This window comes from Culex pipiens, chromosome 1, assembly GCF_016801865.2.
Source record: "Culex pipiens pallens isolate TS chromosome 1, TS_CPP_V2, whole genome shotgun sequence".
NCBI classification, from domain to species: domain Eukaryota; kingdom Metazoa; phylum Arthropoda; class Insecta; order Diptera; family Culicidae; genus Culex; species Culex pipiens.
Window position 1 is genome coordinate 56654644 of NC_068937.1, and position 21762 is coordinate 56676405.

The window sequence follows — 21762 nt, forward strand, 5'->3', positions numbered from 1 at the left end:
CTTTTACTCCAAGGAACCTTCCACCCCAGTGTTTGAACTGACGACCTTTGGATTGCGAGTCCAACCGCCGCCAGCGATTCCACCGGAGTAGGCTTGGTTTGGTGTGTTGTTTGTACTTATGGCATGGAGACGACTCCTACACCTGGAATGACTTAACGGCCTAACAACCAAGGCCGGGACCGACATTTTACTTCCTCATCCGCTGGAAGGTTGCAGCAGATGGGAATCGAACCCAGAATCATCCGCTTACAACGCGGACAGCGTAACCATTCGGCCACGCACTGCCACAACAATAATAAATAATAAATATAGTAAATAGAATAAATATAATAAATATGATAAATATAATAAATATAATCAAGATGATTCCAGGAAGCTGTAAAAAATAGCAGTAATTTAAAATATAAATGCTTCGGATGGTACCCATACTGTCTTAGAAAGTTTCGTTAATTTAAGCAATTTAATCATCAACTTAAATCGCCTCTTACTCAGTTTAGTCACGAAATATCTTGATGAAACTGCCAAGTAATTTCCTGCCTTCCTGAGAAAGGCAAAAAAGGTATATGTTTGTTGCGGCTCCAGGCAACGGTTTTTGGCAGTGGTCGGTGGTCAACTGGATTTTTGGGACCACTCATCAGACGAGATTAAACACGCGAAGATTCACTTCTCTAAACAAAACTTTCTCTATTCCCGACCTATATACAAGATTACGTGCTGGTTCTTCGCGATCTTCCTTGACACACGTACAGATATTTTGGGCACAGACCAAACACTCAATCAAGTATAACTGAAAAACATTTTCATTAAAAGCTAAACAAGCAAAAAGATGCAAAAAATGTTTATATTTTTAGTGTAGTTTACAAAAAATACTCAAATGTATTTAAACTGTAAAAATAATTAGTTTGAGTGTTTGGTCTGTGCCCAAAATATCTGTACATGTGGTAAGCCGGGTAAGCCCCGCGCAGCACTTTTCTGCTTGCCTTTGTGTGCGCTTTCTTCTTCCCGAACGTTCGGTCGTTTTCGCGCGAACTCGTCGTCACGCGCCGTTGTTTTCGGCTGTCAAAGTTGGCAGCACCGTCAGCGCTGCAGGGGTGGGGTCACGCACACTGGTGGTACGTTCGTTTGAGGGCTAGTTCCGCACTCAGAGCTGCCAGTGTTTTTTTTTTCTGAAGAAATTTCGCGCGAGTATCGCCGCCATCTTGGAACTGAATCCCTAGTGACGCACTCGATTTTTTTTTCAGTTTCATGCGAGTTCCGGATCCGGGTTCGGACATGTAGTGGTTGGCAGTCTCTCACCCCAGCGGGCCTGGGTTCAATCCCAGACGGTGCCATTTTTCGAGACGAGTGTTGTCTTCTCAATATAATTTTTTGCAATAAAATGAATAAAAGTGAACAAAAGTGGGTATCCATTGTGTTTTTACCGTTGTACATACAAATTGAAATAGGGCTTTAGGATCAAGTTTAGGACCCTATTGAAACTTTATTATAAATTTGTTGATGAAAGTGTTCTAAAGTACATGCCAAGAGTTTTTTTATTCTTCAAGGAAGTTCTTTTCGTTCTTGGCAAGGCAACTCGAAACAATTGTGTATTTAAATTATATTTCTCTTTCATTTTAAATTTATCTGTTTTACAACAACTAGTGTAGTCTGTGTGTTTGTTTTTTTCTTCATCGTAACCGTAAATTATTCATCTCGCTTTAATACGCGCCTTTACTGCTGCTGTTTGATGTCATTTTTATTTTTTTGTTTTCAAAATTCTACACACACGGGGTGCTTCTGCTGCTGCTGCTACATATTTTAGCCATTACAGTTAGACAAAAAAGGGTTCTACTTTTCTGCAAAGTCGCTCGGTTAAGTTTGTCGTCAAAGAACACAACGGAATTATATAAAGTTAGACGGAAGAGGGAGGGGTTCTATGATACTGTTTCCGGTCGTATCTTGTTCAAGGGGGGGTTACAGCGTGGCGATTGAAATGTTGAGGAGTGTTTGTTTTACATGCTAACAGTTATCAGGGGTCTTTTTTCATTACGCGGGCGTTCGATTCCGATTTAGGTTTAAAGTTTTCCACGCCATTCGAGGAGCCTCTCTCGTCTCGTTTTCAACATGAGTTGGATAATGATAATTCTTTCTCTTTGTCAAGTGCTCGGTGGGTAAACGATTTCTTTTTTCTTGTTTTTTCTTACCATTTTGTTACCACGCAAACAAAATATGAAACGGTTAGAAATGGTTTTCCCCCAAGTGCCGAACTTTCTATCGAAAACACACAATTTTTGAACGTCGCTGCTTTCCTATAGCCTTAAGAACGAAACGAAAATATGCGCGAATGTCCCTCCTCTCTCATCGATCTATCTCGGTAGTTAATAAATTTTAATCATAATAAGTAGTTAGTGTGTGTTCATCCCCTTTACATGCGGGAACCCTTCTGCTGCAGAACCTTGGCCCGATCGTTGGACTCGTTCTCGCGGCCAATCAGCGTGTTGGCACACTCTTTCGAGACCACGCACAGAAACTCGGCGTTCTCCTCCGCACCGTAATTGTACGACGTGCCAATGTTAATTAATTGCTCGAAGCGCCACCCATCCGACATTGTCGAAACCATCTGTGGGAAAGAGAAAGAGGTTTAGCAAATTAAAAATTTACTACCTGTGACCATCTCACCTGTGTGAGTTCGTTCTCCTGGCACTGCAGGACGCGGTACACGCGCTTCTTGTCCGCCGCCGGTCGTTGCTCCCGCCGCGCGATGCTGTCCTTGAGCAACCCGATCAGGTGCGTCACGTTGTAGAATTCAGCCTCCTCTAGGATTCCCTCCTCGGAGAATCCGTCCAGCACGAGCTTGCCGTGGCGCAGGTAGTTTAGCACCGGCGCAAAGTAGCGCGGGTCGCGGTCGATCAGGTACGCGCCCGTCTCGTCCTGGGTAGGAAATTTGAAAAATTGTTAATTGAGACGAAGGTTTTTTTTAACGAAAAAATGTGTCAAAGTTCTTTGCCATACTGGTCATGTGCAACATACTGCATCTTTCTTAGGTTAACTGAATGCCCGATGTTAAGCCAACTAGAGAGCCTATATGGAGAGGCGAAATGTCGCTCTCAGGGTTCCAATCGAACTGTCAAATCGGGGTTCCAATCGTCCCTAAAGCCAACTTGTTCTGCAAGGACTGAATAGTACAACGGTAAAAAACAAGATTAAAAACCATTTCTGATATTTTTTTCATTTTTATGCAAAAAAATAAATTATAATGACAAGACAACATTTTATGATGGATCAACTATGGCCCCCTTGGAACGAGCTGTCAAGTGTGACCTTTTCTGTAAAAAAAATCCATTTTAGATCCTTTGCGGTTGTACAAAGGGTCAGTGTACTAAAAAAAAGCTTTATCATTGTTAACAAAAATAACACAAATGGAGCCTAACATTTCAAAAGGGCACAACACTTTTGTAAACAATAGTGTATCCCTTTCACTCGTCTGACAGTTTGCATAAAGTGTGAGAGGGATACACTCTTGTTTGCAAAACACACACACACACACACACACACACACACACTCCCAAACGTGTGTGTTGATAGTGTGCGTGAGCACCGTGTAAAAAGTGACAGTTCATCACTTTTTAGTTTAACTTTGTCAAACCAACGGGGCACACGAGCGTCAAACGAAAAAGTGACCAACCACCGGGGGTTGGCTGTAATCGTTTTTTTGCGGGCAGCTGTCAGTTTTGGCGCGTTTTGAAAAAAGAACAGGTTGAAGAGTCCGTTTTTTCATTCCACAATCCACGAGCAGACCGGGAAGTTGCTGTTAAAATTCGCGGCCAGGAATAGAGTTTGCTTCTGTCACGTTTCCTCGAAGTCTCAACCATGAACTTTAGCAGTAAGTATTTTTGGTAAATTCTTTATTTTGAAATGTTTCTCATCCGACCCTCTCACAGCCGGTTCCGGCGCGTTCAACCCGCGCTCGGCACGTGGCGCCAACGACGAGCACAAATCGGAGGGCGTGCTTCCGGTGATGCTGCGTCACATCCAGGAGTCGCCTGAGGAGGGCATCGAGCTGTTCGGCTACCAGTACGCAACGGTGACGTTCGTAGCAATAGTCCGGCAAATCGTCCAAACCCCGACGAAGGTCACGTACCGGATGGAGGACCACACTGCCCAGCTCGATGCGCATCGCTGGATTGATGAAGAGCATCCGGACCAGAACGACATTCCGGTGGTCCGTATCAACAGTTACGCGCGGGTGGTTGGCTCCGTGCGCAACGAGGGCAAGGGCAGTGACAGAGTGAAGGCGGTTATGATCTTCAAGATCTCGCAGGTCGATTCGCCGAATGAGATCACGACGCACCTGCTGGAGGTGTTGAACGCCCGGTATAAAGGAGAAGAGTATGCAAAGAAAGCCGGAATCAGCGGAATCGGTGGCTCCAGAGAAGAAATCGCCGAAGCAAACTCGATGGGGCTGTCCAGAGCGCAGATGGTCGTTTACAAGGCCATCAAACATCACATATCGGACATTGGGATCAGCCGAGAGGAGCTGCAGGCCAAATTCCCGCACATTAGCCCGACGGAGATGACGTGAGTAACCGGGGTTGAATGCTCTGGAGTTGGTGGCGATTGCTGAATATTCGATTCTTTCTTTTTCAACAGGAGAATAATCGATGAGATGATTCAGGAGGGCCTCGTTTACACCAGCGCGGACGTCGATCACTTCCTGTGCGTTACGTAAAGCGCCAAAGGTACTTTCTCTTATGATTTATACCACAAACTATGTCACATTAAAATCGGTAGCGGTATGAAGTTTGGAGTCTTCTAATTTTTTCCACAATAATGGAACCGTGGTGTAGAGGTAAACGTGGTTGCCTCTCACCCAGTAGGCTTGGGTTCGATCCCAGACGGTCCCGGTGGCATTTTTCGAGACGAGATTTGTCTGACCACGCCTTCCGTCGGATGGGGAAGTAAATGTTGGTCCCGGTCTAGCCTAGAGGGTTAGGTCGTTAGCTCAATCCAGGTGTAGGAGTCGTCTCCCTGGGTCTTGCCTCGGTGGAGTCGCTGGTAGGTAGTTGGACTCACAATCTAAAGATCGTCAGTTCAAATCCCGGGGTGGATGGAAGCTTAGGTGTAAAAAGAGGTTTGCGATTGCCTCAACAATCAAGCCTTCGGACACCTAGTTTCAAGTAGGAATCTCGCAATCGAGAACGCCAAGGCAATGTAGAGCGAATAATTTGATCTTTTGATTTTTGATCGTAATATTTCGATAATTTCTCGACACACGATCGTAATATTACAAATCTCAATATGTTTTAATAAATTAAAAAATTTCCAAAATTACCAAATCTAAGCTTTTTTTTTTTTAATTTAAGAAATTTCAAGAATATTCAAAAATTTCCAATTCTTTAAAAAATTCCAAAAATTAAAAAAAAATCCAGAACCAACAAACTAAAGATTTTAAAAATATGCAAAAATTTAAAAATATATAAAAAATGAATGTTTTTTTCATTTTAGTTTTTCAATTTTTTTAAAGAATTCAAAAATTTCACAAAGCTCAAAAATATTAAAAATTTTAAAATTTAAAATTTTTTGAAAATTTCGGAAATTTCAAAATTTTTAAAAATTTCAAAAGTTTAGAAAATTTCAAAAATTTTAAAAATTCCAAAAATTTCAAATATTTCAAAAGTTTTAAGAATTTCAAAAAATTAAAAATTTAAAATTTTTAAAAAATTAAAAATTTCTAAAATTTCAAAAATTTCAAAAATTTAAAAATTATCAAAAATTTTAAAAATTTCAAAAATTTCAAAAAATTTCAAAAATTTCAAAAATTTCAAAAATTTCAAAAAATTTCAAAAATTTCAAAAATTTCAGAAAATTTCAAAAATTTCAAAAATTTCAAAAATTTCAAAAATTTCAAAAATTTCAAAAATTTTAAAAATTTCCAAAAATTCAAAAATTTTAAAAATTTCAAAAATTTTAAAAAATTTAAAAATTCCAAAAATTACAAATATTTCAAAAGTTTTAAGAATTTCAAAAAATTAAAAATTTAAAAAATTTCAAAAATTTCAAAAATTTAAAAATGTTCAAAAATTTTAAAAATTTTAAAAATTTCAAAAATTTCAAAAATTTCAAAAATTTCAAAAATTTCAAAAATTTCAAAAATTTCAAAAATTTCAAAAATTTCAAAAATTTCAAAAATTTCAAAAATTTCAAAAATTTTAAAAATTTCAAAAATTTCAAAAATTTCAAAAATTTCAAAAATTTCAAAAATTTTAAAAATTTCAAAAATTTCAAAAAATTTAAAAATTTCAAAAATTTTTAAAAATTTTAAGAACTTCAAAAATTTCAAAAATTTCCAAAATTTCAAAAATTTCAAAAATCTCAAAAATTTCAAAAAATTCAAAAAATTCAAAAATTTCAAAAATTTCAAAAAATTCAAAAATTTCAAAAAGTTTCAAAAATTTCAAAAATTTCAAAATTTTCAAAATTTTTAAAAATTTCAAAAATTTAAAAAAAATCAAAAATTTAAAAGATTTTAATTTTTTTTTGAATTTTTTTAAATTTTTGAAATTTTTAAAATTTTTGAAATTTTTGAATTTTTTCAAAATTTCAACATTTTGATTTAAATTAATTTAGTTTTTATCAATTTTGTTATTTAAAAAAATAAACTAGATTTAATTAATATTCCGTTTAAATAAATATTAAAAAATGCATTACAAATTACGATCCTTATTTCTCGATGGTAAGTCGTAATTTGTCGATGGTAGATCGAGATTTGTCGATCTTGCTATCATGCTATCGAGAAATCTCGATCGTGAGTCGAGAAATTAAGATCTTATGCAATAATCACCACGTTCGTGTCTAGAGAAGCCTTCAGTTCAATGGAAGAAAAAAAAATGGCAATTTGTTCGTCACTTTTTAGTTTGACTTTGACCAACCAACGGGGTAGAAACTAAAAAAGTATCAAACGAAAAAGTGATCAACCACCGGGGGTTGAGTGTAATCCATTTGCTGCTTCATGTCTAAAGAACCCGCGGGAAACCGTTGTTTTTATCCACAGCACTGCGCATGTTCGCATAAATGTCCCATATGCATAAAGCTGACAAAACGCAAGAGAAGTTTGTCCCACACCTAATATAAGCAAGGGTACTTTACTGAAAAAAAAAAACAGTGGACACACTCTGTGTCGATATTAAGGGGATCGTCGAGAGCGGTGATCGAGCTTTTGATATCGAGAAGATCGACAGCCAGATGAGTCGACTGTACTTCGCAGGGGGTAGCTTAGAAGCCGCCATCTTGGAAGTTCAGATAACAAACACTCAGAATCAGCATTATTCATATTACTTTGGTAACACGAAGTGTGTTATCCTGGTTAAACTCAAAAGTCCCATGCAAATGTGTAAAACCAAACTGAAAAATGTGTAATGCCAATTCACAGTGTACGGGCGCACTGTTTGGTCGACCAAAAGAAAAAAAGCAAAAAAAGGTAAACAGAAAAATCACTTTTTTCGATATGAATTTTCAGCCAATATTGGGATGGAATCTCCAAGGATATGATAGAATTTGCCATCAGCAACACAATTCACGTGTTTTTTCAGGTATTTATCGTTTGAATTGCGAGAAAATTGAAAATCAAAAACCCAAACAATGGTTTGTTATGGGCTACCATTTGACAGCTAGTGCTTTTGTTGTGGGCTCTCATTTGACAACCGTGCTAATGTCGACTGTTGTCAGTTTGCTTTGGTCGGAATAGGGTTGCCATCCCCCCGGTACTTCGTGATTTTTTTGGACGGAGTACGTTTCATTTAAAACCTGTCTGGCTTATTTTGAAAACAAAAAACTAGATTAACAGTTCATATTTTACAAGTCGTGCATTGCAAAAGAGACGACGTTCCACAGATCAACGAATCTAGTCCGATATCATTTATTGTTTGACTCTATGGAAATTTTGATGAATCAGAATAGTTTGTATGCTATTTGAATGAAAATCACCGATTTTGATAGAATTACTTACTAATTTTGTCCCTAATTTTTTTTTCTTTTTTTTATTTATAAAATATTGTTTTATTGGTTTTGATTGCTTAAAAACTTCTAGACCAAATAGATTAAACTTCAGTATCTAAGTGAAATTCTATTTCATTAATGTCAATTAATCCTTGCTAACAAAGATGACAAACTGGCTCGTTGTTGCAGTTGGGGCACATGCAAGAGTCGGTTCGTTGCATCCTGTGCAACAGCCGCTGGTTGGACAGCTTCCGGTTGACAAGCAGGTAGAAATGACAGCGCTCGAACGATGTCAGGTGTTTGGCCGCAATGTTTCGCCAGATTCGATTCCAGTTTGCTGTTGGGTTCTCCAGCATCACTTTCGGCTTGACGATCTTGTTTAGGTAGTGGGCGTGGAGGAGATTGGCCGAGGGATTCGCTTGGAGTGCTCTGGGGGGGGCGGTAAGGGAGGGAGGATCTGGTTGTCTCGAATCACACGATCCAGCCTGCACTTTAGTACCTATTCGTGAGAGAAGCTTGTAATCCGTGTTAAGGAGCTAGATAGGGTGATAGGATTTGATGGTTGAACCGGCTCCCTTCTTTTTCATGAGTACTATTGTACCATCGACAAACTCCGGCGGGATGTTGCCGCGCAGGGCCTCATTTAGGATAAGGTTCAAGTGCCTGTGGATGATATCAAAGGTTTTTGCATAGAACTCAAGTGGAATACCGTCACTTCCAGGAGACTTGTTCTTAGCGCTTGACTTGATAACTTGGTATATCTCGTCGGTCGTGATATCATCCATACAGGACGCATTCGAAGGGCAAACAGCTGATCCAGCCCTGTCACATGCGAATTCGTCTGCGATCTCCGGCTGCTCCTCGGCATACAACTGCCTACATCCAGCGCCTCGATCGTCGTACGTTTTCGTTGCCCCTCTCCCAGCTGGAACAGAGAGATCGGCTCTCCAGCTACACGTGTTTCATTGGTGTGGTAAAAGGTGTCCGAGAAGCGTCTCTGGAGAAGCAGCATTTCGCTCTTGATCCGGTTGATTGTGGGGAGCACGGTTCGATCTTGGTAGTATGCGTCGTACGTAGGCTGTCCGGAGCTGCGCATAGAACTCTTGATGTTGTTGATGAAACTCCATGTATTTCTCCCGAGACTTCCACCGGAAGAAGCTACGAATCCTTGGCTCAACGTAGGAGACCCACCACTGGATCCAGGAGGTGTTACAGAGGGTGTAGTTTCATTGACTCGAAGACAGATTAACCGGCCGTCTAGGCTTCTCTCCACGTGTGAGCGTTATCGCTGTTCCTCTCCTCTCTTGATCTACGTTGCACACCAGGTTGAATCCGGGAATAGCCAGCTGATCGTTCTCCACTTCTTGTAGAAATACGGAAGTTGTTGAGTGCGTTGAGTTTGGTTAAATAACTAAATGCAAAGTATAAAAAGTAGATATTTATAGTTAAAACCTAAATTCTACAAAAACTATTTTTTTGAAAACCTGCATCCTAACCTGACACCCACATTAAGATAGGAAAAAATCACATATGTAGCGGTTCATTGGACAAATGTGATATTCCCACAATCGGAGAACCTACTTGTTCTCGATGACAGCTTACCGGCCATCGATTAAGCTCTGAGACTGCGTCAAAGTGGGTTATCGTAGCATGAAGTGGTGTCCATGTGTAAAAATGGAAGCTTCAGCACTATCCAGTTTTTTAAGCGACGATGGCGTTCGAATGGTGAGCGCCCGAAATGTCAAAATCGTGCAGTAGCACCAACATTAGAAAAAAAAGTATGGCTGTCATGCCGTGTCACACTTGTTTCGTAATGTTGGTACCACTGCGTGATTTTGACATTTCGGGCGTTCACCATTTGAACGCCATCTTCGCTTAAAAATCTGGATATGGTATTTTAACCATTAGTGGACCGCCTAGTAGAGCCGACGCGCATTTTTCACATTTTTTCAATATTTTAAGCACTTTTTCATAACCCTTTGTACTAAACAATGAAATCTGAAGTCTTTTGAACAATTTTGACTATTTGTTTCATCAGAAATTTGTTTTTGAGCGGAAAAATAGCCATTTGAAAAAAAACTAGTTTTTTTTGCCTGTTATGGACCCCCTTTTCCTATAGTGGACCCGGGTCCATAATACGATTGTGGACCCGCGGGTCCACTATAGGAAAACTGTTATTTTTATACCAAATTTAACCTATATTTGGTGGATTTTCCATCATAAACAAATATGTTTTGTTAACAAATTTGGCTTAAAACAACAAAAAACCTAACAGACATTTAAACACAATTATTTCCGAAAAAAAGAAAACGTTTCAAAAACAACTGTAAACATTAAAATGATTAAAATAAGAAATTTTGATGCACATTTTTCCATATTATGCAAATTCCAAATATGCTATAAGGTCTATTACAACAAGAATTTATTGTATATTTACGAAAAACTTTTGCTTAAATACACAGTTTTCTTCATTTTTTAAGGTTAAATTAACAGAGGTGAACTTTTGGAAAAGTATGGATTTTCGTTGTCCTATATTGGACCCCCCTGATTTTTGCTTGAAAATGAGCAGCTCTTCGCTTTATTTTAGTAAAGTTACTTAAACTTACATTATTTCGACTTACTGAAGTTAAATAATCAGTCAAAACATGATTGGAAAGTTAATTCAATCATAAAATAAAAAAATGCTGTTTTGTTGTGAAAATGCTAGGAGAAATATGCCCATTTTAATCCTAATAAGCGGTCGTATTTGAATGATTCTGGATAATCTCGAGTGTTCCTTGAAATTTACTAAAACCAAGTACACCAACGAGTAGAGCAACTTTTTGTGAACCGTTCTGTTTATTTTCACTTTTATTAGAAGTTATGCTTTTTCGTTTACAAGCATTTAAAAAAATATTTCCCAAATGCATTCTAATCATTTTCTTCTAGCACTCTTTTGGGTCTGCTTACTGCCGTTCTACGCATAATTGTCCCATGTCAGTTTTTGACGATTTTGACTTTATGCCATTTTTAAGTTTAGTCTGATGTGTACTTTAAGAAAAACACATAAAATCTGGTACTTTGTTCGGAAACTCATCAAAAACAACACCAAGTCTGTTTGTCCCATCGTTGAACTTCTACGCATAATTGTCCCACCAAGTATTTTCTTACACGGAATCATTAGTTTTACTAAGCATTATGCCTTGTTAACCTGTTGTATAGCAAGAGAATCACAAATAAGGGTGATAAACTGCTAACTGGGGCGATTAGGGACACATAGGGTGAATAGGAACCCACGGGACAATTATGCGTAGAAACACAGAAATCGGTCGAAAAATTTGAATTGCGTTTTTCTCAGTTGCACTTTTTTGAACATGGGACAATTATGCGTAGAACGGCAGCTTAGTGCTGCCAAATGATGGAATTTTAAGCGAACACTCACGAAAAGTAGCATTTATAGCAAAAGTTTCCTGGCAGCACTTGCTCACTCCAACAGGCGCTGCACCAGCATGTTGGTGGTGTTGGTGGCCACCCTTTGTTCTTTATTTGCCTTCGCTCCTCGCTCGGTTTTCTTCAGCCTTCGATTAGAATCGGTATTCAAAATTGAAACGTCAAAAGACTTAGCGCGTTTGTTTTTTTGTTGGTGCTTGCTAATTATTTACATTTTTCGGGATTATTTTTCAAGTGAGTGACTAAGTAATGGTAAAAAGAACATGTTGCCGGTAGTTGAAAGCAATTTTATATCTTAAGCGCTTTGAAATCGTTAGCGCAAGTGACTTTCGTTAAGCAGTTAACCTCTGATCTTGCGTGTGGATGTGTGTGCCACCAAAATGATGAGAAATGTTCTCGCAAAATAGAAATTATGATCAAAAGTGCATTAAATTTGATCTTTTTGGCCAGTAAGTGGCATAAATTTGCGTGCTTACTCAAGGCGGTGCTGCTGCTGGTAAGCTTATAGCCTGAATTTTTGGAGCTTTAATCAAGCATATGACGAAGTTAGGTGTTTGATTAGAAAGGCTATATTTCCCCTATACCCTAACTGGCTCAATCGGCCTTGCCATCACGGAGCCGAGATCTATTGTTCTTCGTCTTGATGGATGTTGATGTTCTCCTGGTGGTCTTGTTGGAAAGTCTTCCTTCCTTCCTTCACGCGTTGCGGTGTGTTTGGTTGGTCATCTTTCCGTCCATTCCCCACGCACCCACCGCTAGTTGTTGTAGTGGGGGGAGCGGCATGTGTGTGTGTGTGTGTGTGTGGTAATTAATTACCGTGTATCTGATGCTCCCAGAGGGAGCAGGTGGTTCATGTTGCCACCGAAAATTTGATCCCTGATCGTCTGCTTGAAAGGCAGATCGCTTAACCATTCGGCTAAGTACCCGGATTGATGAGTGTTTTGTTTAATGTAAATATTATCGTAAACTTAAAATTTTCCTTTAAATTTCAAAACTGAAAAATCATTAAACTGTTGTTATAAAATGTACTTTTCAGATGACAATTCCTAGAGCTCTGCTCTGTAGAACTGCAACTGCACTTATCTTTTGATTGCAGAGCAATTTTCCTGGGAAATTCTGATTTACAAAAGAAGAATCAATTTATGCAGAGAGAGAGAGAGAGCACAACAGCGCAGCATGATGTGAAATAATTCAGCGACTGTGTGTTGTTATGCAAGAATTATTAACTCGCTGGCTTCCTTCCAGTTGATTGCAGTGGCATGCATCGCACCCCCATGCTAAAGCTCATCAATAATTTGCCACATATCGGAAATCAATCGTACTTCCGTTTTGTCCCTCTTTATCCCCCTTCGAGCAACTTACCCGATCCGAGATGAGATCGCTGTCCTCCTGGATGAGCCGCGACAGGAACGAGTTCGGGTCCCGGGAGAGTGTCGTCTTGGTCGTGAGGAAGCAGGTGCCGCCAACGTTCAGCTTGATCCACTGGTCCTTTTTGCCCTGGATCGGATACTGCGACGAGGAGGAACAGGAACCGCCGGAACCGGACGCTGCACCGCCGCCACCGTCGCGATACTGCCCGTTCAGGTTGACCGTGGCCATCTTCTGGGCTATGCTTTGGCGTTCCAGCTTTTCAAGTTGGCCTCGGGGATTTCCAAAATCGGAGAAGGAGGAGCAGCAGATTCCGCACTTTTTGGCCTGGCTTTGTGAATTGTGTTTTCGGAGTGTGTGGCACCGTTTTTCCGCACGTCTGTCGCACAAATCCGACGCGATTGTCGTCGCTTCAAAGAGGAACTCTTTTAACGCCGATTATTTCAACTTTCCGACCAAAGAAAAAAAAACGCTTAAAAAGTCCGAACGGTGAAGAAATTTACGTATTTTCAATTTGCTTGCCTGAAAATTACAAAACAAAACTGTGTCACAGCTGTCAAAGTGTTGTGGATTTCGTTTAGTGCCAACGAACGGGGTTTGGTTTGACGTCGAAATAGTCCACAGGAAAGATGTAATCCACACAAAAAAAAAATCGTTGATGATCTGAACACAGTTTAATATTAATACAATTGGGTACTAAATCCCTATGCCAATTTTTATGTACAACTGTAAAAAAACACGATTAAAAACCATTTCTGATCACTTTTTTTTCATTTTAATGCAAAAAAAAAAATTGACAAGACAACATTTTTTCGATGGATCAACTATGGTCCCCTTGGAACGAGCTGTCAAGTAGGAGCTTTTCTGTCAAGAAGGACCGCGAGGTTAATTTTTCAAAATTGATTTAAAAATTCTTTTAAAACTCTTTGTGGTCGTACAAAGGGTCATTGTACTCAGAAAAATAAGCTTTATCGCTGTGAACAATAATATCAGCAATCTAAGCTTCATTTTAGGACCCAATTGTTCAAACAGTAGGTAATTGTAAAAGGTATTTTTTTTTTCATTTAGGCCGATGCAAATAGGGGAAATCTACCCTTTCCAATCAAACACCTATCTTCGTCATATGGAGAGTTTGATGCTCGATTAAAACTCCAAAAATACTATTTGGGCTATAAACTTACCAGCAACAGCACCGCCTCGAGTAAGCAGGCAAATGTATGCCACTTACTGGCCAAAAAGATCACATTTAATGCACTTTTGATCATAATTTGTATTTTGCGAGACCACTTCTCATCATTTTGTTGGCACACACAGTATCCCTCAAACGCTTAATGAATATCGCCAAAATTAACTTTTCACTTTCGCTTACTTTTTCTCGGCGCTTAAGATATGAAATTGCTTCCAACTACCGGCAACATGTTCTTTTGATCATTAGTAAGGCACTCACTTGAAGAATAATCCCGAAAAATGTAATAAATTAGCAAGCGCCATCAAAAAAACAAACGCGCGAAGTCGTTTGACGTTTCAATTTTCACTTTGCATTCCAATCGAAGGCTGAAGAAAACCGAGCGAGAGACGAAGGCAAAAAAGATCAAAGGCTGGCCGTCAACACCACCAGCAGCACAGCCAGCGATGCCAGGAAACTTTCCCTAAAAATGCCACTTTTTGTGAGTGTTCGTTTGAACTGTCAGCGCAAATGGCAACACTCGACAGTGTGTTGGAAGAAAAAAGAACGAAGCCGATATTAGAAAAATGGGCGTGGCCCAATGCATTCGCCTCGATTAGAATACACTCAAACCCCGGTGGTTTGACACCAATTGTTGTCAAACGAACGGGGTCACTTTTTAGTTTGACACCCCTTTTACACGGAGTTCACACACACTACCAAACGTTTGTTTTGATAGTGTGCGTGAGCGTCGTGTAAAAAGTGACAGTTCGTCACTTTTTAGTTTGACTTTGACCAACCAACGGGGTACAAACTAAAAAAGTGTCAAACGAAAAAGTGACCAACCACCGGGGGTTGAGTGTACCCTTGGGATTTTTTTTTGTTAAATGCTTGGTAAAGAAATAGAATAACTTTTAGTGAAAGTGAAAATAAACAGAAATGTTCAAAAAAACTTGCTCTACTCGTTGGTGTATTTGGTTTAGTAAAATTCAAGGGAGACTCTAGATTATCCAGCATCATTCAAACACGACCGCTTATTAGGATTAAAATGGGTAGATTTCCCCTATTTAAAAAAGTGTTTGTCCCTCGGCCCTGGCCGAGGTCAAGGGGGGCGCAAAAAAATATAAAAAATTTAAAAATTTAAATAACAAGCCATAGTCTTCACATTTAAATAAAAAAAAGTGTTTTAAAATGCATTTTACACTAGATCAGTTGTTTTGCAATCATTAGTTTTCAAAAAATCTAAGATCTGACAAAATCAAAAATTGTATCGAAAAAAAAGATTTTGCATCGAAAATTTTCAAAAAACCTTAAGATTTTTTAATAAACCCAAACATGCTAAAAATGATTTTAAATGCAGGAGAATGTATTTTAATTTGATTTCAGCTGGTTGCACTTGAATTTTCATAGAAATTTAAGTTTATTGTAAAAATATTTTTTTTGCCCCCCGATTTTTCGGGCCAATTTTGAAGGGGGGGGGGGGGGGTGACAAAACCTTTTAAAAATATTTGTACCAGCCTTAATATTTTGAACTTGATTTCTTATAATTACCATTAGCGTGTATCAAATGGTACGTTTTTTTACGGATGTTCCAAAAATGAACCCAAGCATGAATCTGAATGAACCAAACAATAAGGTTTTCTAGGCACAGTGAACAAAAAATAATTTAACTGAAAAATGACGAACTTCTCGTCACAGTGTCCTGATGCAAGCAATAATTAAGCTCGAGCTGTCACAGCCCCGCGAAATATGTTGGCTGACATCGGGTGATCAGCATCACATACTTTGAATGTGTTAACACACAAAAATATTACTGTAATGACAAAAGTTACTTGCTGTTGAAATAAAAGGTTTAAATTTGCTAAATTAAAAGTTTTTTTTTCTTGTTTTGAAAATGAAAACTTTTACTGCTACAGTTTTTGAAAATCTCATTGCAAACTGATTTAAAAGTTTTTAATTTTAATTCGACTGTATAATTTCTTTCACTTTGTCGTGCTTGTGTAACTGTGTACGCCTAAGTCCAAAATGTAAAAAAAAGTTTAGGTGATTTCGGTACACTCAACCCCCGGTGGTTGGTCACTTTTTCGTTTGACACTTTTTTAGTTTGTACCCCGCTGGTTGGTCAAAGTCAAACTAAAAAGTGACGAACTGTCACTTTTTACACGGTGCCCACGCACACTATCAAAACAAACCTTTTGTAGTGTGTGTGAACTCCGTGTAAAAGGGGTGTCAAACTTAAACGTGACCCCATTCGTTTGACAAAAGTTGGTGTCAAACCATCGGGGTTTGAGTGTAGTTAGCAGGGGAATGCTAAAGGCAGCCATCTTGGGGGTTGAGATTAATATCACGCTCAAACTGCGCACAGTAAACACAAACAAATTTTTTTTAAACTTTTTTCATTACAAAAATTTTGATGTCTAGTAAAAGTCAAAATACACAGTACTTCAGTTAAATGTTAATTTTCCACATAAATTGAGAAAAAATCACCTCAAAAACATACACTACCTTTCAAACTTGAATTGCGGTATAACCGACGTAGGTATATTGTGGATTTAGTTATAACAATTGGTAGCTGGATTTTCTGGCATCTTCTCACTTTTGATTACTAATCACCTCTCCGATATCAGGTATAACTGTTTGAACATGCTCGATTTTTTTTATTCAGTCGAAAAAATATTATTTTCCTTGAAAAAAGTTTTTTTAACCACATGATCACCCCACTAATTCTGGCTCGATGTCGCCATCACGCAACCGCGTGCTCCGTTTGTTTGCCAACAAAGCTGCATCTGGATGGTGAGACGAAGTGAGAGGGGGAGAGGTTTTGACATTTTTATGCCCGTATCTGGCCCGTCGCCTATTTCGTCGGTCGTTTCCAACGACCGAGTCCAGCAAGGTACTGATCGCTCCAGCATTTAACATGAAAAAAAATCACTTTCTTTCCATTTTAAGCCAGGAGTAATTGTAATTGTAATTGATTGTTTATTTGTGACGAGAGCCTGTTAGTTTACAACTTTTTATCAGGTTAAGGAGGTAACTTTAAGATAGAAAACGGAGATAATCTAGGCTTCATTTTAGGACCCAATTGGGTCCTAAAATGAAGCTTAGATTGCTGATATTATTGTTTGCAGCGATAAAGCTTATTTTTCTGAGTACAATGACCCTTTGTACGACCACAAAGAGTTTAAAATGGATTTTTAAATCAATTTTGAAAAATTAACCTCGCGGTCCTTCTTGACAGAAAAGCTCCTACTTGACAGTTCGTTCCAAGGGAACCATAGTTGATCCATCGAAAAAATGTTGTCTTGTCATATAAATTTTTTGCATTAAAATGAAAAAAAGTGATCAGAAATGGTTTTTAATCGTGTGTTTTACCGTTGTACATAAAAATTGACAAAGGGCTTTAGTACCCAATTGATTTGTTTTGGTTCGTTTGGTTCCGTAATGAATGACATTTCCCTTATGTTCTGGTGCCGTAATTGACACCTGGTGATGGCTGTGGTCGAGCTGCCTGTAGTGAGATATAGATGTCGCTCCCTGGTCTGTGAAGTTTATATCATAGAATAATAATAATAATAGACTAATTGGGTCCTAAAATAAAGCTCAGATTGCTGATATAAATTTTTACAGCGATAAAGCTTATTTTTCTGAGTACATTGACCCTTTGTACGACCACAAAGAGTTTAAAATGGATTTCTAAATCAATTTTGAAAAATTAACCTCGCGGTCCTTTCTGACAGAAAAGTTCCTACGTGACAGCTCGTTCCAAGGAGACCATAGGGAGCGTTCTTTTATTACGTAACGCAAAATTTGTGATTTTTTACCACCCTCCCCCCCCCCCCCTCTTCGTAACAAATCGTAACAGATGAGCGATCCCCCCTACCCCCTGTAACGCGTAACACAAGGTCTTATTGCAATTTTTTATGAATGCTTATATGAAAATTTTGCGTTACGTACTAGGGGACCATCCATAAACCACGTGGACAATTTAATGGGAGGGGGGGGGGGGTAAGCGATTGTCCACGCTCCATACAAAAAAGATTTTTTTTGTATGGACAATTGTCCACGAAGGGGGGGGGAGGGGGGTTGAGATTCTCAAAAAAGTGTCCACGTGGTTAATGAATGGTCCCTAGGTTACGTAACATAATTTTTCATCACACCCCCCTCCCCCAGTTTTCATAACATTTCGTAATTTTTACCGTTGTACATTTCGTGTTTTTTTACCGTAATTTCGTGTTTTTTACCGTTGTACATAAAAATTGACATATGGCTTTAGTACCCAATTAGTCTATGTTTATATCGATCGTTCTCCCATAAATTACATTTATTTTTAAAATTACTTGTTTTGTCGTATTTCTTTATCGAATATCGCAATAATAAGATTTCACTGTGAAACAGTTCGACGCCAATGTCCGATTCCATCAAACATTTCATCAAAACAAACGATGACGTTTCGCGGTTTTGACGTTTTCGCACAGTCATGTTTTCGTTGCGAGCTTGGAACCGGCGGAGTTCTTATCGAATTGTGCCTAGATATTTTGATTATTTGTTGTAACTGTGTGTGTGCAGAAGTTTACCGGAAATGGCCACCACTTCCCGCACGGTCACCGTACTGACAATCAACGGCCGGCGCCAGAACGTCAAGGTGGAACCGAACACGACGGTGCTGGAGGTTTGGAAGATCGGATGGTTTTATTCGTTCCGACTAGATTTAAACGACTGTATTTCCAGATTCTGGAGCAGGTTTGCGCCAAGCACAACTTTAACGCCGCCGAGTATGATCTCAAGCACCACAACAAGGTGATGGACCTGTCGGCGATGTTCCGGTTCAGCGGGCTGCCGAACAATGCGCTGTTGGAGATGACCGAGGCGAAAAAGATCCGGACGGAGGCGGATGTCCAGCTGGCGGTTCAGCTAGAGGATGGAAGCAGGTTGGATGGAACGTTTAAACCTTCTTCTTCGCTGCTGGACGTGCTGAAGGCGGTTTGTGCTGACAAGGCCAATTCGGAATCGAACCCGGTGATGATCTACATGCGGAAGGAGGTCCAGTGGGAAGCGATGGACAAGACCACGCTGAAGAGTTTGGGACTGATTGGGGGAAGAGCGATTATAAGATTGCTGCAGCGAAAACCGGAAGAGCTGCGAGTTCAGGCAAATGTGTCCGCTCCGTTGCCTCAAAAGGAACGGCCGGAGGAAAAAGAAGAACTTCCGTACGTACGACGTCCGCAGCAGGTCGCACAGACAAAGGAAGAAGTCAAGCCGATGGAAGTTGACCTGGCACCGCCCAATTCACCAACAGCCTTCAAAAAGCAAAAACAAGATTCCGACTGTCCACAACCGGGTCCTTCCACCGTAAAACCAAAGCAACTGCCGGAACCCGATCTGGAACCACCCCCCGTGCCCATCATCCACATCCTTGGCGACCGCGACGCCGTCCTGTTCCACGTAGAGAGCGCCGAACAGCGCAGCTTCGAACTGCCCGACTCGTTCTTTGACGTGACCGTCGCGGACGTCCGCCGGATGTACGCTGACTTGCGCAACAAAGTCAAAGATCTGGACGAGGCACCGCTAATGACGACGGAACTGCGCCAGCTCGAAGACAGCAAACGCGTACTGAACGATCTGGCCCGCTTTCGGGTCACGGCGATCCGCGTCCAGTTTCCCGATCGTCACGTGCTACAGGGCATCTTTAAGTTGCACGAAACCGTCGCTGATGTGCGGTCATTTGTGGCCAGTTTTCTCCAAGATTCCACGCTTGATTTCCACCTATGTAAGTTTCAATACAAAAAAAAAATCTCGAAATTCCTCTAAAAGCATGAAAATCTCTTGCTCTTGTCCAGTCACAACCCCGCCGAAGCAGATCCTCGGCCCGGAATCTACGCTGGTCGAAGCGAAGTGCGTCCCGCAAGCGCTGCTCCACTTCGGCCTGCCGGAAGACGCCCCCAAGCAGGATAAATTCCTCCAACCCGCGCTGTACGAGCAGCAGCTCTCGAACGCAGCCGGAGCAGCCGTCGTGGTGGCACGATCCCGTGGCCAGGTGGAACCGGCGGCAGCTGCCGTGGTTGACGGAGCTACGTCGGCTAACAGTGAGCAAGAACAGGTGGCGAGTGGTGAAAGCGGCAGTGGCATGAACAATCGGCTGCCAAATGCCAACTTTAGACCGTCCTCGGTGCAGCAGCAGGGTGGCGAGGTGAAACTGCCAAAGTGGTTTAAACCGTTGGGAAAATAAAGCATCGTTTACGGTGATGATTTTTGTTAAGGTTTAATAAATGTTGTGTTTTTATTTGGATTTAAAACCGAAAAAACTCAATTAAATCTTACACTCGAGCTTAAGAGGTACCACCTGGCTTGATTATTTAGGTAAAGTAAGTAAGTGTGCCAATTTTGATCCAAATTGGTTAATGTCAGAAGAAGTGTTGGAGCTGGAATTAAAGCAGCAATTAGAAAATTATGGAAATTCGGAGGTTTTGGATTTTTTCATTTTCATTGTAGGGGAGAGTGGGGAGACTTGATCCCCTTTTTTGTATCGCACAAAACTTTGTCAATTTCTCACAAAACTATGATCTTTTTGCATGAATTGAAAGCTTAAACATTCAACTATGTTTGGCTGATAAGGGTATTTCATCAGATAAACTCTTAGAATAATGACAAGCGTTTTAAAAAAATATTTTTTGCAATTCCGTCGTGAAACTATTTACTTTTCCTGTCATTCTTGAACGACGAAATAGCCTACTTTTCTGTATCAAAAATAACAGAATCGAATAGCAACACTTTTCAAAATAAATGCTGAAACGTTCTACTTTTCAGCACTCAAATGGGTGCTGAAAAGTTGAACTTTTCAGCACTTGTTTCGAAAAGTAACACTTTTCAACATTTTTTTGATTTAAACGATTTATTGACAAAATACATGAAAATTTGACATAAAATTTCACTCAGTGTGTGTTTTTTGGAATTGCAAAAAATGTTGTATGGAACTCGTTGCAAAACTTGATTTTTTCAGCACTTTTCGTATTTATCCAACTCGGTGAACCTCGTTGGATAAATGTACGACTCGTGCTGAAAAATTCCTCTTTTTGCAACTTGTTGCATAAACTACTCTTAAACCGGCATTTTCAAAACGTTGGGGGTAATTTGATCCCCCTTTCAACATTTTGAAGAAATCTTAAGCAAAATGTTTCTTATTAATCCAAACTTTTAATTTTCTATAAGATACAGCAATTTCACATTAAACCTGTACGTTTGTGTTCAAAATATAACAAGTTTAGCATGTAAAATATTTAAAAACTTAAAATTTTCTTTTTTAGACCAAAATTGAGCATGTTTACAAAAGCTGGTAATTTTTGTTTACAAAACTTTTGAAAAATGGTTCAAACTGCAGTTAGTTATGTACAACTATACTAAAGGAAACTACGTACGAAAACCCAGCCATATTATTTAATCTTGAGGCTGATTCCAGTGACTGTAAAAATGCAGGGATCAAGTCTCCCTAAACGCACTTTTTTAAACAATTGATTGTAAAAATAGTATGACGATAAATTTAACGTCAAATGTGTAAGGGTTTTGGAGTTGATATGTTTATCAAACAATTCATGTATAAAAAATATTTTTTTGAATAATTTTTGAGTGTTTTCTATACTTATCAAAACAAAGAAAAAAGATCTCTTGGAAGTTTTTTGCAGCACTTCTTCGAAAAATGTGTGTAACTCAATCTAAACATTTTTTATTTTTTTTCTTTGTTTTCTACAATGAGTTTTAGTCAATTTCGCACAACTTTCTAGAACACAGCTAATTGTTTTACCCACATGCTGACGAGATACAGGCTTGGGATC

General features: G+C 39.3%; 3 protein-coding genes across 3 annotated transcripts; 2 read left to right on the plus strand and 1 right to left on the minus strand.

Moving 5' to 3' along the window:
- Positions 1-1734: 1734 nt before the first annotated feature.
- On the minus strand, positions 1735-13302 carry LOC120426470 (BTB/POZ domain-containing protein KCTD5). Its single transcript, XM_039591233.2, has 3 exons — positions 12766-13302; positions 2659-2910; positions 1735-2599 (listed from the first exon to the last, which is right to left on the minus strand). Exons 1-3 carry the CDS (start codon positions 13000-13002, stop codon positions 2405-2407), a joined length of 684 nt encoding a protein of 227 aa, XP_039447167.1. The 5' UTR covers positions 13003-13302; the 3' UTR covers positions 1735-2404.
- LOC120426469 (replication protein A 32 kDa subunit-like) lies at positions 3139-4854 on the plus strand. The gene is made up of 3 exons (XM_039591232.2): positions 3139-3862; positions 3921-4557; positions 4630-4854. Exons 1-3 carry the CDS (start codon positions 3850-3852, stop codon positions 4706-4708), a joined length of 729 nt encoding a protein of 242 aa, XP_039447166.1. The 5' UTR covers positions 3139-3849; the 3' UTR covers positions 4709-4854.
- Positions 13303-18414: 5112 nt separating the features above from the next.
- On the plus strand, positions 18415-20203 carry LOC120426471 (tether containing UBX domain for GLUT4). Its single transcript, XM_039591234.1, has 3 exons — positions 18415-18605; positions 18665-19703; positions 19774-20203. The coding sequence occupies exons 1-3, from the start codon at positions 18516-18518 to the stop codon at positions 20160-20162; spliced, it is 1518 nt and encodes a 505-aa protein (XP_039447168.1). The 5' UTR covers positions 18415-18515; the 3' UTR covers positions 20163-20203.
- The last annotated feature ends 1559 nt before the right edge of the window (positions 20204-21762 follow it).

Coding starts and splice junctions, on each gene's coding strand:
- LOC120426471 (XM_039591234.1), top strand. CDS start 18,516: ATGGCCACCACTTCCCGCACGGTCACCGTACTGACAATCAACGGCCGG. Junction 18,606..18,664: donor CGAACACGACGGTGCTGGAG/GTTTGGAAGATC, acceptor CTGTATTTCCAG/ATTCTGGAGCAGGTTTGCGC. Junction 19,704..19,773: donor CACGCTTGATTTCCACCTAT/GTAAGTTTCAAT, acceptor GCTCTTGTCCAG/TCACAACCCCGCCGAAGCAG.
- LOC120426470 (XM_039591233.2), bottom strand. CDS start 13,002: ATGGCCACGGTCAACCTGAACGGGCAGTATCGCGACGGTGGCGGCGGT. Junction 2,911..12,765: donor GCGATCTCATCTCGGATCGG/GTAAGTTGCTCG, acceptor TTTCCTACCCAG/GACGAGACGGGCGCGTACCT. Junction 2,600..2,658: donor AGGAGAACGAACTCACACAG/GTGAGATGGTCA, acceptor TCTTTCCCACAG/ATGGTTTCGACAATGTCGGA.
- LOC120426469 (XM_039591232.2), top strand. Junction 4,558..4,629: donor ATTAGCCCGACGGAGATGAC/GTGAGTAACCGG, acceptor CTTTTTCAACAG/GAGAATAATCGATGAGATGA.